The following is a 19,779-nucleotide window of genomic DNA, read 5'->3' as shown; positions in this document are numbered from 1 at the left end:
CACGCACGCACACACACACAGAAGCAAACTGTCAATTTTTCTTTGAACTGAACAGCCAAATGAAAATGATCTTAATTGGACATCAATGGGCAGAAACCCATGAGATCATTTGTGAAAACAGGATGAACTTGTGCAGAGATTCACAGGGGGTGTGGGAGAGGATGGGAAAGGAGTTCTCTCTATAGAGAGAGACTACCTTTCACTTTGAGGGGTGAGATAGAAAAGGGGGAGGGCAGTGGGCCTGTAGATCACAGTTGGGGTGAGGCGAGAGGGAGTGGAAAGGGGCTGCTGATCCTTTGATGGCCCCTGCCAAACAGTCCCGCTTTATCTCAACGTCTGTCACCGTGGAGACAGCAGTCTGCATCAGCACCAGCCCAGGGGGATACACCAAAAAAAATAAAAGATTTAAATCAAACCAACCAGCTCCTCTCCGTTTCTCCTCTCTTGACAGCCTGACAAAAACTAAAAAAGGGACTAGGAAAGTGCACATGAAAGCAAATCACTGGATATCCAATCATCGCTTTGAAAACAAACAGACCCAAAAATGTCCGTGCCCATCTGGGAGACTGGGAAGGCGAGAGGAAAATGTTTGTGGCTTTAAATGTTGTGTTTAGTATTCACACTCGCCCCTGGATAAAATCCCAGCTATTCTCCATAGTCCTATTATAAGCCACTGCATATGGAGCAGTAGAAGTAAGCTAAAAAATGACATTGTTACAGTATTCCCCTATAAAGAACAATTAGCCAGGAAATAAACATGCCCTTCTACTGATATATGCCCTCTGTAAATGTTAACATCATTACTTTCAAGTGCTATTTGGATAAGTGGCCAAGACTGAAATGGCCCGGTCTTTAAGGTGGGATTAGTCAGGCTTTAAAATCAACTTTTTTGAATTTGAAATTCAGATGGAGAGCATTGGCTCATTTTGACCCTGAAATGTCAACTGTCAAATGTCCTATATTCAATTTTGTGGTAGTGAACAATAGAGGTAGGCTAAGTACAAAGCAAAAATAAATAAATAAATAAAATGGACTATTTGTAATGGATACAGCTACATCTCTGAATAAAAGCACACAATGAACCTATTATCCATGCTTAGAAAAATAATGTTGAAAATTGTTAGTTCTAACTTAATTTGCTAAAAGCTTGCCCAGTAATTAACTGCATCAGGATCCAGAAACACTCTTGGTCAGTCATCGGCTGAAGCCATTGTCAGTGAAGCAGAAAGTCAATGGCTTAACATCCTTGGAAACTAGCCAGCTGGTTATTTTTACATTAGCAAGCTCATATGGAGAAAATTCTGTTTGCATAGTCGATAGTCCATCATTTAATTCATACATTAGATGGAACAGTATATATTAGTTTTCCAGCAAAAATTATAATTGTAGATTAACAGTCCTCAGTTGCAGTAATTCTGCTCTGAAAATTAAGATAGAACAGTAGAAATATCACAATACACAGAATCAAAAAATTAATGGGTAAGCACCAGATATTATTTTTAAAAATGAAATACACCAACCGAATGGAAGTTGTCCTTTTTATGTTAATTAACATTATTCTATTGAAATAAAGGCAAGGAATAAGCCCTAAAGTCTAAAATTGTTTACTCATTTGCCCTGCCTCCCTATTTCAACAATTTTCAAAATGATCACCTGCATAATATTTTGTCATGTGATAGAGTGAGGAAGTGAGATACTGTCAAATTAGCTATAGCTAGCCTTTTTCCATTAAAGAATTAGCCCATATCGCTACAATTTAATGGGTATAAGAAAGTTGTTGTGATAATGCTAATGGGTAAATGGAAAAGTTTAATTGACACATGATGCTAGACTAATTCGCTCACTAGAAGTGAATTAGAGTAGATCCTTAAGTAGAAGCTAATTAGCTAGTGCTGTCCATCTGCAGCCATTGATAGAGCTAACACTGTTAGCATGCAGCTCGTGTTGTCAAATATCCTTGTACTGGATGCATAGGGCCACACACAACCAGGCTTCTCAAATGAATCTGGGCAAGATAGCTAAAAAGTTAATTTCCCAATAAGTGCTCTGGTTATGAGCTTTAGGAAGAATCCTCTAACTTCAATCACCTGGCTCAAACCTGAATGGCTGTATTGGGGTAGTCTACAAGAGTAATTATGTCTTCTGCAGACTTCCACTCATTACTTCACACATCACATAAGTCATTTTCCGCCATGAATTTGAGTGTTTCCATCAGGAGTGAACAAGTTCAAAATAGCCACACTGACAACAATTCCAGCTTAATATAATGAAAAACCTCTATACTAAAAAGAATTGGTCTAATATATTTGGGGGATATTGTTATGTGGTGCTTAGCCTTTAAGATAGAACCACGGAAATATCACAATATAACAGAACCCCTGGACTGAAACAAAACAAACACAATGGCATGATATAGCACGGTTCCTTGTTTAGAATGCAGAATCATTTAGAATCAATTGTCTATCCCTGGATTTTCTATATTTACCTTTCAATATCATTGATGTGATCCACACATTCCTTTTGCTTGATTGTTCTATCACAACAGGAATGTGTATTCACATAACCGTATATTTAATACCTTTTCAAAGTTTTAGCAGCTGTACACAAATCTAGGTTCAGGTGAAAACCCAGCAACATTAGGTTGAAAGGTAAAAGTTTTCTTGCTGACTAGGATGTAGCCATGCTATATCTGGGTGAAACCTTACCTCTATTGGGGTTAACCAAGTCCATTTACATCAACAGGTCTGTCAAACTAGATTTCCACTGCTCTGCATCTAGATTTCGACTTTTTGTCACTGAGATGGAAGGGATATAGAAAGATGCAGTCTGCTCACAGGCACAGATCTTTTACCTCACAGATCAGAATGAAGAGTAACATTTAGGAGCACCGACAGATGAGCGTGTTATATTTTTAAAATAATACTAATCTGGGAGAACTCAATGGACATTATTCACTATTTGAGAACAGAATAGTCTTTGGTCTACTATTTCTTGGCAACAGACCTTTTCAAATAAACAGATCTTAAAGTGAGTTGTGTTACGCTACCTGGAGTTTCTCAGAAAAGCCCCTTAAAGTCATGGATCATTAGAAATATTGGCACTCCTGTTGGCCACGTGCCACAGGACATGTTTTGTGAAACATGGCGGTGGTGTTGGAGCTTTGAACATTTTACGGGCTTACAATGACAGCTGACTCAGGACACTGCAGGTGTGAAATTCATTGTGCAGGCAGGTTCAGCTATTGAGGCGTAAAATGCCAGGCATCCGGTCCATCCCCATGCAGGCACGTCTGCAGCCACCCTGTGAGGTGGGAAGGTCCCCAGCCCTCATGTCAACAGGATGGGAGAGCGGATAGCAGGGAGCACAGGGGCATCTGCCTTCACAGAAGCTGTGCTGGGATTTCCTTCATAGAAAAATAGTTTTTCCACTATAAATAGACCCTGGAGCCAAAGATATTTATGTAAGATGAAAAACAAGCCAAGATATCTGTTCTCCTGGAATTTAACCTATTGTGACTTTCCAGTCCTTTAGTTTATGTTATGGTTTGGTTCATTTTGTTCATTTTTGGATCAATGCATAACTCTTAAAACATGACAAACAGATTGATTCTTCACCTCCTACACTCCTACAAAATGACACAAACTATACTGTTGTGTTTAAATGTTCATAATTTACTTGCATTTGCATAATCCTTAAACATATAAGTCATTACACACATACAAAGACAATACAAATGTATGAGCTATTTGAAAAAATGAATTTGATTTATGCCTTTGATCTTGCCTGCACAAAATGTGTTGAATCGTAGTAATATTAGTATTGCATCTTTGTTGTAACAGATATCGAATCTTCGTTTTCTGTCCCTCTGTCCCCTCCAGTTCAGAGAAGACACCGTCAAACTATGAGCCCAGCCGTCTAGAAATTGACCTGTGCCTGTCAGCAGACCAGTCACCCAACACAAGTCTCATACAGGGCTACGTGAAAAAGGTGAGATCTTGATGAAAGATGAAAAATGTTGTGATGCATTATTTGACTGTTTGCTCCATTGTTGAGTTCAGAATTCTGTATTAAAAAAATAGCAAAATAATATTAATAACTGGTTACCTGTGACGTCGTATTTTTAATTTTATTTTATAGACATCATCCATGATAATTCAGTTTACCTGCTCAATGGCAGGGGAAATAATATCAGACACAATTATATTTTTGATTGTCATACATTTTGATATTTCATTTGGTATGAGATATTCCATTTATTATATATTGTATACCTTTCAAAATAGGATCTAATGGCTTCAGCTTTTAAACAAATGTAATAGAAAACAAAATGAAAGTTTAGCTTCATGTATAATAAGCAGCAGGTCTTTTATACATTTTATTAATTTTTTTATTTTTATTTTCTGTGCTTCTATAAGTGATAGCATTTTAATGACATTGGCAGGATTTTATTAAAGTCAAATAATGAAAAAGTGACTTCATTAACATTCCTTGACAGTTAACATTTCAATTTCATTTCATGCAGACTAACAATATTGACTTCAAAACACCAACTGACAATAAATTGCAAAAAGCCAGGCTGTTTGAGGATGCAGTGAGTGCAAATATGCAGCCGACATTACAATCAGCTCCTGTTTAATTTGAAAACCTGACAGGAGTGATTTGTTTGCCTTCTCTCATTCAATCCAAAAAAAATGTGCAAATAACTGCATTTGGTTGTTTTGTCAATGTAAAGATGAATTAATCAACCCATAATAGAATGGTAAACACAGATCATAAAATGAAAATCAGAAAGAAATATATTTGAATAATAATCTTTTTTTTTTAATTATCAATGTTTATATTAAATAAAACACTATTGATTCATTATGTCTCAGGCTTTGTTTACCTGTCTGTTGAGACTTATTGTTTTTATTAGTAGATATTTTTTGTTGTGAAATTTATAAAAGCTGCATTTTGATTTATTTTGCACACTACATTGCAGAATGTTTACAGGGGAGATTCCTGAGATTATGCATTTCATGGCAGCTGGCCCAAAGTTTCATTAGGAGGAGCAGTTTACACAAGTTACAAAATGTCTTCCATACCACATAACCAATTAAATGATTTTGAATCATGAAGCATCTCTTGATAATGAGGGAAAATGTGTACAGCAACAAAAGTCTGCACTTTTATTTTCAAACAGGATACATTTAAAGGAGACTTTGGGATTCATTGCTATTGTTGTTAAACTTACTCCATATTAATTGAAACTGAACCTTAATTCAGACACTATTACCGTGCATGTGTTTTTATGCTCAGTGTTTTTCTTACATTAAGCATTGTGTTTTTTATTTATATATTTTTTTGTTGATTTGCTTTGATTTTTGTCATATTATATTAGCTTATAATTAGTGGCAGCCATGTTCTTTATTTATCTAAAATATTTCAGTTATTCTCATCTGCGTGTTATAGCCGCATCAGATGCATAAAATAAGTCAGACTAATATAAATGCGTAGTAATGTTTATTTATACATTTTGTATTAATTCATGCTTGTATTGACATAATTTGTATCTCCTGTATCAGTATCATTTACAAACAGTGTTGATAGTCATTTTGTGTCTTGCCAACTTTTAATAGATATGCAAGAATAAGATATCTCAGATGGATGAGAATTGGGTTATGCAGAAGTGTGAGGGAACATAATGACGCTCCAGTGCCTTTCCATCACAATGAATTTGCATGCCAAGATATCCATGATTCTCCTGTGTGCAGTGACTAAGTGCTGATCCTCTCTGCCTTGTCAGATCCAGGATGCAGCAGAACAAGGCGTCATGTTTGTGGGTTTCGTCCAGCAGCCTGGTGCAGTCTCAACCCCAGGACAGGCTGGCGCAGAGGAAATGTCACTGTCCCTGCATTCCAGCCCTAGCTCTCTCCCCGGTACAGAGACTGAGCTAAACCACAGCCCCCTGTCCCCAGAGGGGTTGGAACTCCAGGATTTTGCTGAGGAGACTGGAACAGAAGACAAACCCTCAGCCACTGAGGGTGAAGAAGTACATCCAGGGGAAACAGAGACTGAGACTGTGAACCCTGGGAGTCCCAATGGGACAGGTGCAGGGGACAGTCAAGATGGCGAGCCTGGTCTCTCTGACCCATCTTCATCAGTAGACCACCCAGGCCAACATACAACAGCAACAAAGAATGACAGCCTGATGCATAACAACAATAAAGCAAAGAACCCAGAGGAGAAAGACACACACACCAGTCTATCTTCCTCCAAGAAAGGTAAGTCTGTTCACAAACTGGTCTGTTCACAATCTGAAAGGGCCTTTTACATTGCGCCTCTTCATAGTCGTTACTCATAAAGTTCATTATGAGCTTGCTCCAGTCATATAATTGCATTTTTGACATGAAGCTTGCAAAAAATGTGTGGCAGTTACAGTTAAATATAAATGCCATGTCACTAGAGGTTGTTTCAGTTTCACTACAGTTCCATTTACGCTGCTAAATCTATAACAAAATCAAAATCAAAACTTACTTGTTTCTTGGTTCCTTTTTTAACCATGTGGATTGACCAGAGTCTCATGCCCTCGCTACCCAGCTTGAACCAGACAGGACCCAAAGGCATGTCAGGTTCGGGCCAGGTCAGGTTTAGGCTGGGCAGAGGTATTATATGCCTTTTTTACTTAATTAAATTAAGTTAAACCAGATAAATAACTTTGTGACTCGATCTGCATTGTACTGCCAGGAAGGTTAGCTGCATGGGAAGATACAAAATGTGTGTATGTGTGCATATGTGTGTGTGTGTGTGTCTGTGTGCGCGAGTGTGTGCGTGCGTATGTGCGTGTGTGTGTGTGTGTGTGTGAAATAATCACATAAATGTGTTCTTGCATGTTTTGGACTTTTATTAGCTTGGTAGCCTTTTTAATTGCCCTGGAGTCAGTACTTTAGAGCCACTGTCCACAAGCGCCCTGAGAAGAGATGTGTTGCTCTGTGTGAGAATGCTAAGTGTATTTGTCAGGGGGTTTAGTGATCTTCCAAATAAAATAGCTTTGAGTCAGTGCTCATCTAATGAAGGAGTGCTGATTTAATCATTTGATTCTAATGCTCTACACAAGGTCATGCATGGCCAGCTCTAATCATTGAAGGCTCCAGGTCCTGGTGTTTTTATTTCACTCGCCTCCTTGTTGTTCAACAGAGTCATTACTCACATGGGAAATCACCTCACCTGGTGCTCCAGGTGTCAGTCAGGTGGTATCTTCAGTAAGACTGGGGTAGATAATTCCAGTATTGTTCACTGGGTGCATGCAAGAGTTACCCTTCACTTACTGTAGTAAACAGATTAACAGATTGACTTGCCTTTGTGGAGCATGCCATCTACTCTCTTGTTTGTTTGTTCACTGTAATGGGCAGTGTCCATCAGTGGCCAGTGTCCAAGGCATGACCCATAAAATTCAGCTCACTGTGGCCCTCTACAGGTGAATCCAGTGCACTTCAGTCCAGTCCCAGTTTTAACTCCAAATTTTATAAGTGGAGAAATGTAACAGTCGCGGTATGGTGGAATCAGTCCATTTCCGACTGTATACCCATAAATGAAAGCTGTTATAATTTATTATGTATACCAAAAGTCTGGCGAACACAATAAGTTAAGATTAATGAAATGTAAGATGAAATAAGTCAAATTTCACGCTAAGTGATAGTTCTTCCAAAATCGTAGAATACATTAGTCTTAGCTGTGGAAGGTTCAGAAATGGCTTTGAAGGATGAAGATCTGTAATTGTGTGCATGTGCTCATTTGCTTGTTTACAGCAAATGCCAAAGACTGTATTGAGACAGACAAGGTAACTCTTCAGGTTGCTGGCTGATTTCTTTCATGTGGCAAATCCAACATAGTTAGCAAGCTGGTGAGTCTGATGTCTGACAGCTTGTTTTGAGTCATCTCCTCTGTACAAACCCCCTCCCTTGAATCATGGGATACAGCCAGGAAGAGTAGAATTAACGTGAAAACATATTCGCATAATGACCCTCTATCTCGCATTTCTACATTAATGTTGAATGGAATGACGGGAGACATTCCTCATGTCCGTGTGACTTGCGCACGCATTCGCTCCCGTTAGTGCGACCGCCAGTGGCGTGTGTGAATTTAGTGGCCATGTGTCACATCAGTCAAGCCGCTGAAAATAAACCCGCTGCTTAATGATTAATTCTTCCTGAGGTGGTGATTGATTGAGGACCGGAGGCAAGCGAGACCTGGCCGCTCATGATTCACGTTATGTGTGGCCATAAAGTCCTCCCATCCATAGCGTACGTAAGAATGCCTCTGTCACAGCAGTCCAGGCTATTTGTATTAAATTGGAGCCAAGCAGCATAGAGACTCTGTAAACAGTCATGACCGGGACAAGAGTTTACTGACATTGCTAATTATGAATAAATGAAATAGAATCATCCCCTGGGGTTGGAGATAAGCCAGTGTGTGGAAGACAAGGAATATACAGCACAGCACACTAATTTCCCTGCAGAACATCATGTTACAAACAGTACAGCTCTGTCACTCTTCAGCTAATGATGCTGATGAGGATATGTTAGTTTAGCATACTATCCCAAGCATCGCAAACCAGACTTTTAAGTTTGTGAAAACGAGCAACCAATTCCATCTGCCATTTGATATATTTATGCCTAACAACTGTGCAACATATTGTCATCAGTGTCAAATCATTATTTCAAAATAATTTACTTGTGAAGAAATTCATTATTATTAAGAAAAGTAAGCTGCTTACCATAGTACACCATTCCTTTACTACCCTAAAAAATCACATTATCAAAATGCCTCTATAAAAGTCTGTACAGTTTTGACAAGGAGTTTGTGACTTGAATGTATTAGCAATGCAGAAATAATAACATTTTGGACTGTGAGCATAGACATAGTGTGCAATATGAAAAACAGTGCAAAAATGTATCATTTGTTTACTCAGAAAAGATTTAAAACCAATATTCTAAAGTGTAATGTAATGTGCAAGGTGCTTGTAAATCTTGATTTTTTTTTTTCAAATGTGTTGTTCTTTTTAGTTCTACTCTGCTACAAAAGAGCACCATTTCTGTTTTTTTAATCCTAGTAGCATTCCTATCATGCTGATGAACAATAATTTAACCTCCAATACCACCAGCCCCCCCCCCCCTCCCCCGGGGGGACATCTTACACTCACACAAGTTTTGATGCCTCAGGCTTCTCCAAACTGGCCTTGTTTTTCTTTCTTCTGAAAAGTCTTAAAAGAAAAGGAAATCTATAACCGAGTGGGCTTGCAGCCATCTCTGAGGGCATATTATCAGATGAAACCCTTTCTGTGAGCAACACACAAGGATACATTACTATGAGTTGTGTAACAAAGAGGCTGCATCTGTAACTCCAGAGCTTCCGGGTTTCCTCTGGAGTGTCTAGACAACACTCTATTTGAATTTGGCAGTACATCTAATGTTTCTAAGATATTAAGTATACACCAAAGCTATATGTATTTGAATGCCTTTTTTGTATCACGATGGCCTGAAATGTAAGTACTTCCTCTGAAATTACCCGGAAATTGACTTGTTTTCTCAAGCCAGTGTATTGTATATTAGTCTGCGTGTGTGTGCGTGTGCGTGCGTGCCTATGTGCCTGTGTCTATCTGTACGACTGTGTTTCTGTCTGTGTGCACGTGTATGTGTGCACGTGTGTCTCTGTCTGTGTGTGTTTGTATGAGCATGACTATGTGCATATGTCTATGTGTGTGCCTATTGAGCTTGTGGGACAATGTATGGATCAGTGTGGAGGATACCCAGGGATTAAAAAAATATAGAGACCTGGGTTCTAGTCTTGAGTGGGCCTCAGCTGTAGTCCGCTTGGGTTAAATATCTAACCTGTCTCTACAATCTTGTATGTGCTATAATGGGTAATACATAAGCAGTGGAACCATCACTGATTGAGGGTGCCCAGCACACTGATAAATGATACTTTTATTATAATATACTGAGGCTTTTCTCTCCACTTTCACAGGGATGGAAGTCTTCGCCTTGTTTAACCACCCCGGGGCGCACCAGGGGCTGCTGAAGTACTACACCATTAAAGTCCCCCTACGGGTCCAGCTCCAGGATGAGGGGGTCAGTGGTGTGGAGGCCAACTGGCTTGATCACATGACACAGCACTTCAACAGCGGCGCGTCGCTAGTCGATGGCTATTTCCATCTGGGGAGCGAAAACGGTACACCTGCAGCTACTGAATGCACCTTCATAAAGGAACACTGAGCAACATAAATGCACTATCATAAATAAACACTGAGCGACATACATGCACTTTCATAAAGGAACACTGAGCAACATGTATGCACTTTCATAAAGGAACACTGAGCAGCATACATGCAGATGTATGAGGAAATGAAGACCTAAGGCAGCATCAAACCAGGACTTGGATTGCACTTCATATAATTTATATTAAATGCATTTTTAAAGAAGACACAGATGCACAGAATTCAGGAGTAGGGGTGTCCAAAGTTGGGAGATCATCAATGAAGTGTAGTACATTCCAAGCGTATCTAAATCTATATTGCAGTCAAAATTGATCTCTGTACTCATTTGGTGTCCAAATACACTCGTTCTTATTCAGGCACTTTCTGACATGTTTTGACATCAGCAAGTGCCACTAACAGGCAGGTCACATTGTAATTGTTAGGTACTGTAAAATAGTTATATTTTTAAGAGTAACCCATGGTATTCTATAGGACAGAAATTTCTTATTTGTGGTCCCTGAGGGGTTGATATGGAAAGGTCTGGCCAGCAGTGTGGATCAGTGAGAATAACATACTTCAGTACCATGAGTGAGAGCACAGATGTGCCCTGGAGATTGAGAACGGTGGTTTATTACGCAATCATACTTCCTCTAACATACAACAGATCATAAAGTGTCATGACTAATTAATCATCTGAAGTGTATGCATTGGCAACTCTGAAACTGTGATAAATATGTTGTTTTCCAATTAGCACATCTCTCCATGCAGTGCATTAGGTCTTGGAAATAAGGCCCATCGTAATTAATTGTAGGCATTTTATTTTAATTGTCCTTCCTGATGTTAAAAATATATACATGATTGTTATGGGGGGGGGGGAGTATTAATATGTGATTGGTTATTTAGGAAGTATTTAGAGCACAGAGACTAAGGGAAGTTTCATATTGCCATTCACTGGTTAATCTTTCGCTTTCCAGTCAGTCAGTGAGGTGAAAGACAAGGTGAAAAATGTGTTTGGCTTCACAAAGGTTTTGAACTTGTTGCCACATCATTTACATTTGTGACCCAATACAAAAATACTCAATTTATATTCCCGTATTATCTTTAATGCATTCATTTTAGTCCTGCATTGAAATCCATCTGTGGTATAATCCAACGCATGATATAGATCACTTACCTTAGAAGAAAACATCTGCATTTTAATGAACTGTTGCCACTTTTCTCCCTCTACTGTGTTAACAAGGTTTTATGGCTATGAGTATCCATTTACTGTAGTATTCGTGCCCTGACTGGACTTGCTACAGGATGTGTTTACAAATGCACCATTTTCAGAAAGCTAGCAATCTAGAGGCTTCTGGTTCACTCAGGCTTCAAATTGGCTCCAGAATTCATACTATGTGCAAACATGGTCCTCAAGCAATTACCAGGGTTATATGTGAGAGAGATAATCTAAAGATTTGCACTGGAAACTGTGATTCACAGAGAGAAATGTGACTCAGTGAGAACACAGGACATGTAAATGTGGAATTATGTGTTAAAGCAAACCTACTGAATAAAAGTGTAAATTTTAAGACAGTGCTTAAAGGCCATTGATTCAATGCAGAATCAGCCTTGGTTTTCTTTCAACTGAACAAATATCACACCTATCCTGCAGACTTTTCTTTATGGATTGCTAATTGCCCCAAAAGCTTGAGTAAATTCATGGTCAGGCATGTTCAAATTTAGCATCTCCCTAAGACCATTTTCTGAATTCATTATAAGGTACTTCTATAACTGCACAAAGACTCTCAAAAATACCCAGGGCATACTTTAGTGTGGAATGGCACAATAAAATCTGCATCAAAATTTGCCATGTGATAATAATTCCAGTTCTGATATATATATATCATCATATGTGCATCGTCCGTCATACATGCTTGTGTTGCCTAGTAAATCTAATCATTATTACTGAATTATTTATGCTCGCTATACAGTATATTCGGTTTGATTTACAATGGAAAAGCAACTAATTAACTATGGAAAAACTGACTTAGCATTAGTGACGAGGTGTGAGGCCAATGTGTGAGGCTGAATCAGATGCCAGGGAGGAAATGAACGTCGATGCTTCTGTATTTCTGGCTCACTGTCACTCTCCTGACACTGCCAGTGAGCCAGAAATACAGAGGCAGAGCAACAAAAAAAAAGTTGTCTTTCCGCTGCCGATACAGCGGTTCTGTGTATATTGGGGAAGGGCACCACGATAGTGCAATAGGCCACCTTACAGAAAGAAGGTCTTGGGTTAGAATCCCCGTCTGGGCCTTTCTGTGTGGAGTTTGCATTTTCTCCCCAAGTTCGCTTAGGTTTCCTCCGTGTACTTTAGTTTCCACAGTCCAAAGATATGCAGGTAGGCTAATTGACTCTAAATAACCCATAGGTGTGCGTGTGTAAGTGAAGGGTGTGTGTGCCCTGTGATAGATTGGCTACCTGTCCAGGGGGTATTCCTGCCTGTCACCCAATGTACGCTGGGATAGGCTCCAGTTAAGTGGGTATAGATAATGGATGGATGGATATATTACAGAAAGTCTGTTACTAGTGTTAACTTTTCTTCGTAGATATACTCTTACTCCAATACCCCATTAGCCAATACTCCCAAATAGGCAAGCATGCTGTGAGACCTATACCCAACTGAATTTTAATATTAACTAGGTAAAGTAAAACAGCGAACTTAGCATAATGCTAATGAGTTTTCATTCTAACCCGGTTGAGAGGGGCAAGAAAGACGTTCTGTCTACACTGCATTATCAAACCATTTAAAAAAAGAATCATTGTCTTCATGGAATCAGAATTAAAGACCAGAGGTTTTTGCTTAACAATGGTACATATAGATCTATCAACTAGAGTCTTTCTTGACAGCACTAAAGCAATATTCTCAAAGGGCCATAAAATAATTTTTCAGTTTCAGCTGATTAAGTCTAAAAATCAATAAAGGTAAAAGTAACAAATATATAATATTGTATTGTGTATAATATTGTTGGTAGCCATTGTATAAGGCTATTAGAAGTGTAATAAGAGAGATAATCCCCTCTGAGGTGGTCAGCTATTGGGAAATAATGACCTTCACCAAGGCACATTATTTCCCAATAGCTGACCACTTCGTCGGGGATTATCCCTTACTTAATGCACACCCTTGGACTGCTTCATTCATCTCCTCCATGCACTTAGTGCTGAGGTCCCTCCAGTCTCAAAAATGGCTCCAATCCCCAGTGCTCAGAATTAGTTTTTCCTTTGGCTGCTGCATGCTGTGAGTGTGTGTTGTATGATATTGTTTGGCCTTGTGTTATTGGAGATGGCAGCAATCATTTGGGGGGAAACACCAAGAGACTAACTGCCTCTGCTCTCATTCCGAGCTGGTTTCCGAAGTGAAACGAAATTCCATTTAATTCTCCAAATGGGGCGGGGTGCAAAGTACAGGTTCATAGTTGGGACCCCCCCTCCCATACTGCACAAAGAGCAGGATATTACAACGTTATCAAATCTGCAGGTCTCTGCCCTCCCTTTGCATGCGTGCCAATGGGCCTCGTGAGAGCCTTATTAAAGATTCATAGACGACATGTCTGGCAGCTCCACACTGCAGGGAGAGGTGTTCCTCCTCTAGCCTGCCACACTGCGGTAATGGGGTGTTCAATGGACAGAAGACACTGAGCGAACGGTTCCTTTTGTCGCGCTCCGCCAAAGCTGTCTCTCCTTTCAGAAGGGATTTGTATCCACAACCGCGGAGACATTCATATGCATAACTGAGAACGTATTGCTTTCTATATTCGGATAAAGCTCCGCGAGTGAGATCCCCTGAATCAAATATTAAATTCCAAATGGATTTATCTGAGTGTGAAGCGAGACGGCTTATTTAACTGTTACATGGGCCACTGGTTTGTAGCGAGACTCGAAGGCTTTTTAAAGTACACAGAAATAGGCTCTGTGTAATGCTAAAGGGGAACAAGTGCATCGTGCTTGTTCCCCTTTAGCATTCATTCATGGCGGCTTCAAAATTCCAAATTGAACCAATGAATTTCATACAGGGGGTTGGGAAAAATTCTTAATTGTCAAGTTTTCTGGCAATCATTTGTATTTGTATTTCTGAGGATTTTGGTTTCACGTGAAACAGAAGTAATTTGTTTGTCATAGATTTGGGTGGATATGTGCCCAATCCCATTTTCTGTTCTTAATTTACTCTCAAACTATGTGATGTACATTTATTGTTGTGCCTTGGTAAATCATAGAGCAGCTGTTTGGTCTGTGCTAGCATTTCTGCTCAGATTCTGCCCAGTAACCACCCTAACCTTTGACACTACGTGAACCTGTCATGTTTAATCCAAGTGTATTATCAGCTTCCCATTTCCATGGCATCACTGCCTGTGCCACTTAAAAATACATTAGCCTTCACAGCAGCATCTTGAGGTGCTCTTTGGCTGTTCGAGGCCGACACTAAATGATGTTTAGTGCCAGAACCCTGGGCAGGTTCATTTAGGGCATGTTCTTTTCTGTCCATGGAACATTAGCCAGGCTGTCACTGAGGTTCTGTGATTCTTGCCACATGCGCTCCCAGGCAACAGCCTCGCTTCAGACTGTTGTCGGGCCGATCTTGGGAGAGAGAACTGTTTGTCTGACTATTGAGGGCAGGCGACAGATGACCAGGCACCATTTTTCCTGAATGGCCTTGGCACAAAGAGTGCTATCTGGCTTGGGTTTTTTTTTTTTTTTCCAACTTGATTTTTAAAAAGCAGCGGTCTGGGTTGTGTCGGCCACTATTGCAGTCAGTGTTCGAAAGGTCCAGCCACACGTTTGAAGAGAGGTCTCGATTTCCAATTACAGACAGAGCAAGGGCATTGCATGACTGAAAGGCGAACAATGTCCTAGACTGCAAGAGCAGAGAGATGTCTTTCAGTGAGCATGCACGGCCTAAATGGATTTCAGGGAAAAGAATGGAGTCTTGACATGTCGGCTTCCAAATCCCCCCCACGCCCGAACCCCCCCCCCCCCCCCCCAACAGTCTCTGCCCCCCACCTGCAGCCCCCAAGTCTTGATCCTCATTATTCAGGGTAATAATGAAATCTGGAGTGTCTCAGAGAAGAGACAGTACCAGCACAAACAGTATTAGTGTGCAAATGCAGGAAAGGTAATGAGAAAGCACTCAGGCCAGGAGAAGATGGCCTGTGGAATAACAAGAGGTATGGAATACGCTTTCTTCTATGCCCAGCTCGGCTTGTTATCCTTCAAACCACTTCAATCCAGACTGGCCACTATGCTGCGAGGAAACATAGCCAGAGGCCTTGTCTGCCAGTTTATTTTTCTGGAAACATAAATACCAACTTATTTATGCTCGGGTGTTGCAGAAATGTACATAATTTTATATGAGTGCAGAACACATGCACATCATAGCACTTCCCCCCCCCTCTCTCTTTCTCTCTCTCTATATAAATGAAATACAAAAAAATAAAAGAGTAAAAATTATATATCTATATATATATATATATATATATATATATATATATATATATATATACTGTACAGAAAGAGTGCGAGAGAGTATGTATTTATTTATTTATCTCTCCCATGCTATTTATTATGCAGTGTTAGAATGGTATATTCTAGCGAAATCACAAAGCAAAAAGTAACAAAAATGTTGACAAAGTAATACTGTACTACAGTATTAGGCATTTAGCTGAGAATGCTTGAATATAAACTCAGTGAAGAATAGATTTATAAAGCACTGAGAGCTTAAAAGTTATTTGTTTCTTCTCAGCAGCAGCAAACCTACATCCTGCACAGAGCACCATTACCGTACATCACTGAATGCACATTGTGCTCAGTTATGATCCACATGCGCATGTTTTTTTTTAAGAGGGAGAGAGTTTAGAGTCCTCCTCATAAATTCTGCCTGTTTTTTTTTTTTTTTTACAGATTTGATGGCCAAATCAGTGGAGAGCGTGTTCATCTTCCAGGAAGGGCTGGAGGGGGATGCGTCCTACGATGCCATCGTTGTTGAGCAGTGGACCATCATTAACGTAAGCTCATTGCTCATTGCTCCATATATTTTTTTATTTGTTGACTTCATCCCTGTCATGCCAAGCCTTTGCTTTCGTAGAAAGATAGCGGAACACATGCCTTTGACCTGCGGGCCAATGTGAATGATTCTACTAGGAACCATGTTGCTGCATCAGACACCTGCCGTTTGTTCAGTTAGTTATTAGTTTCAGTTTTGTGTCATGTTTCATGATTATCAGATGTGTCTCAGTTCTGATTTGATTCAGAACTAATTCTACAATGAATAATAAGTCCTCTAAACTCCTGTCCAGTTTGATATGTACTGGACAGCACTGACCGTTGTTACCAGCATGAATTCTGATGGTATCGTGGTAATTGAATTTTGTGTTTACACCTCCTGGGCACGATGACTGACTGTGAAAAGAGACCTTTGTTCTTCTCTGTGTGCTCCTAACAAGGTGTCTTTCTGCAAGCCAGAAAACTCTATGCAATAACGTTAGAGTTCAGCTGGCCCATCCAGTGGTTTATGTTTTTTTTTTTCACTGTCATTTGGGTCATTAAAAAGTTGGTTGTATCTGATTTTACAGTCAGTCTAGGTGATAAATATATGTTTCTTCCTCCACTTGAACTTTGTGTAAGATCTACACTTCATTATTTTTAGTGTTTAAATGTTTATCCAACGTTTAAGAAAGCAATTAATAATAATATTTTTGCATATATGTAGACACTGTTGTCCAGGATGTTTAAAATCACCTACTCAATTACCACAGCATTTATATATCTGGATATGTTCTGAAGTAAATAATGTTAACTATCTTAATGATGTGCCCCATCCAAAATGAAACTCTAACCTCTTTATAAGTCAAGAGCACTTATACACTGCTGCTGCCTTAGTGGATAAAGCTCGAATGCACTTTCATCTTAAGTTTTTTTTCATATCTGTGCTAATTTTCCCTCATGCTAAATTATTTATTGCATGTAAAAAAAACGGTCAATATGACTCACTGCTGTGATTATAGACCGAACAAAGCATTCATTTGCAGTGATTAAAAGAGCAAGACATAGTTTTGTCTTGAGTGGTGGTATTCTTACAATGATCATTTTCTGTTCCGGATTTCATGGACTGAGTTAGGTAATTACAGGCCATTCTCATTTCATTATTGAGCAACAGCCTTTTTTGTCTTGTTTTTTCACATTTGGAAAAGATAAGTGAGTTTTTTTTCTCCTTGAACAAGTGTTCAGGTTCTTATTGATCAGCTGTATACGTGATATTAAAATGTTATTTGGCTGTTACACTGACAGCTAGTTTGTTTAATTATTGGTGGATAGATACTTCATTAATGAGTTAGAAGCTCTCGTACCACGATCAACACAGTGAACTGTATATAACTTTATATACAGCAGCCTCAAGTATGTTTCAAAAGGTTTGCACGTGAGTTCTGTTCTGTAGTGCTCAAGAAATGCAGTATGCTCTGAGACCTTATTTTGGGAATTAAACGGGTGAACAATGACAAGATGTGCTTTTTGAATCAAATAAGATTGTCCTTTGGAACACTGCTCCATGTGAGCGTAGTTATAGGGTATTATTTCTGCTGGAAAGATCTGCCTGCTTATCCTGACCAATTATTTCTGCTGAAGCAGCATTTTTATTACATCTCAGACACACTCACTCTTTTAAGCTGAGCTATTTTAGCACATGCCTTTCACGTGGTTGAAGCAATGACCTCTTGGTTGCATAGTAACAAGCTGGTTGCTTAAATGTCATTCAACCCAGTGTTGCTAATGTTCAAATGTCTTTTACTCCATTACACGGTTCTTTTGTACATTCTTGTTCAAAAACTTATTTTTAAAACTTATTGTCCTTCTATTTGTTGCTTTCATTCCAAAAGCGAATTTTCCAGAATTTGTCCTTAATTTGTTTCAGATGGCACTAAATGTGGTATGCTTACAGTGGTGGAAAGTTCACATGCTAAAATTTGAACTGTACAGTACCGTCTCTTGTATAGAATAATTGCATTTTCTGAATGCATTGTAAAGCAGTTAGCAGTTAGGCCTATTTAAATATTGAAGAAGTGTCTTGTCTGTCTATCAACTTTGTGAGATGAGCATGTTTTTCATGCATTGCCGGCTTGCCGTGTCTGTCCTCTTCGTGTGGTTTAAAAACCCTGCTACGTCTGAGGGTCTGGACATTCTCCTGTCTAATTAGGGAAATGCTTTTTCTCATGTGAATGGAATGTAGCCAAGCAACTCTCCAGAGGACGAACAGAGTCTGTGCAACAGAGGAGATGGATGAAATTCTCTGCATTGCACGTTTTAAGAGAGATCTGTTAACTGCATTGACATTGTTTCTCATCATCCCAGCAATTATAGAAAAGGATTCAGCCATAGAAGCACCCAAGAACAGGCCAGAATACAGTCACCAGAAAAGAAATTACGCCAAAATGAGATTATAACTAAAAGCCGAGAATCAGTGGAGAATCTTCTGAGACTTCAGAAGATGCTTTACTTTAGAATGGCCCCTGGGTGCATGTCTCTCTGGATGTCTATGTGTCTATCACTATGCCCTAAAACATGTTCAGACTCTTGAGGGAAATAAAAATTTCACATTCGGGATGGTGGAGGGTCCCACAACGTGAAGTTCTTTTTATTTTTTATTTTTGGAAAGGGGTGTCAGTCAGTTGAAAATAATTGAATAAACAGTAATGTCTTTTGATACTTTTCCCTTTGCCTCCTGCTAGGTAGAAAATGAGTGGAATAGTCACTGGAATATTTTCCTCCTTTGGTGTGCCAGTATTAATTTGAATAGGAAAATGAGAGTCTTGTGATTTGAAGGTCTGTTACTGGCTGTGTGCTCAGCTTTCAGACCCCTGGCCAGGCTTCTTTTGTCTCTCTGAGCAGAAACCTCAGCTCTACTCCAGCCTCCTGCTTTAACACCTGTGTTCAAAGTGACTAGAAGTGAGATAGGCGTAAGACTAAGATAAGACTAAGAATAAGATGCGTTTTCTGTTCCCGTCTGCCGGACTGATCAGGGTAAAAGGAAAGCGGAGGCGTGGTGTACACAACTTTAAATAACCCAGTGAACTCACTAAAAAATGGACTGAAACTGAAACAGGACTGGAAATGTATCGCGTTTTCTTCACAATGGAATTTATTGTTCAGAAGAGAATCATTTCTAAATGTGTCCAATCTGGGACCAGTTCCAAGCCAACCCTCCCACACATTCTGTATCACCCTTGGGCATGCTGGAAAGAAAGAAGCCAATGTAAATACAATAGTACCCCTTTTCTACCATGGAACCATTCTGAGCCAAGCCATGCTGGAACCTATCTGGGAATGGCTGACAAAGCTGGTTTGAGCCATTGTAGTCCCTGTGCTATAAGGCAATAAAGGTTTTGTCAGAGAAACTGTTTTGAAAAAGATATCTACATTATGCTACTGTCGTGTTTTAAGCAGGGCTAAAAACACATGTCTGTAGAGGTCTCAAGCTTGCTTTGATAAAGAGCATGCATTTTTATCTCTTGTTCACC

The 19,779-nt window shown here is 39.5% G+C and overlaps 1 protein-coding gene across 1 annotated transcript in view; it reads left to right on the top strand.

Annotated features, from left to right (window-relative positions):
* Positions 1 to 19,779, top strand: part of LOC118231984 (raftlin-like) — a 49,491-nt gene that overhangs the window by 20,370 nt on the left and 9,342 nt on the right. Inside the window, exons 4-7 of the mRNA XM_035426471.1 lie at positions 3,879 to 3,987; positions 5,786 to 6,263; positions 10,006 to 10,209; positions 16,169 to 16,272. Coding sequence (XP_035282362.1) covers positions 3,879 to 3,987; positions 5,786 to 6,263; positions 10,006 to 10,209; positions 16,169 to 16,272 — 895 coding nt within the window. The remainder of the gene's footprint in view (positions 1 to 3,878; positions 3,988 to 5,785; positions 6,264 to 10,005; positions 10,210 to 16,168; positions 16,273 to 19,779) is intronic.

This window comes from Anguilla anguilla, chromosome 1, assembly GCF_013347855.1.
Source record: "Anguilla anguilla isolate fAngAng1 chromosome 1, fAngAng1.pri, whole genome shotgun sequence".
Lineage (NCBI taxonomy): Eukaryota > Metazoa > Chordata > Actinopteri > Anguilliformes > Anguillidae > Anguilla > Anguilla anguilla.
The sequence above is the reverse complement of the archived record's forward strand: the minus strand, read 5'-3'. Positions and strand labels throughout refer to the sequence as shown.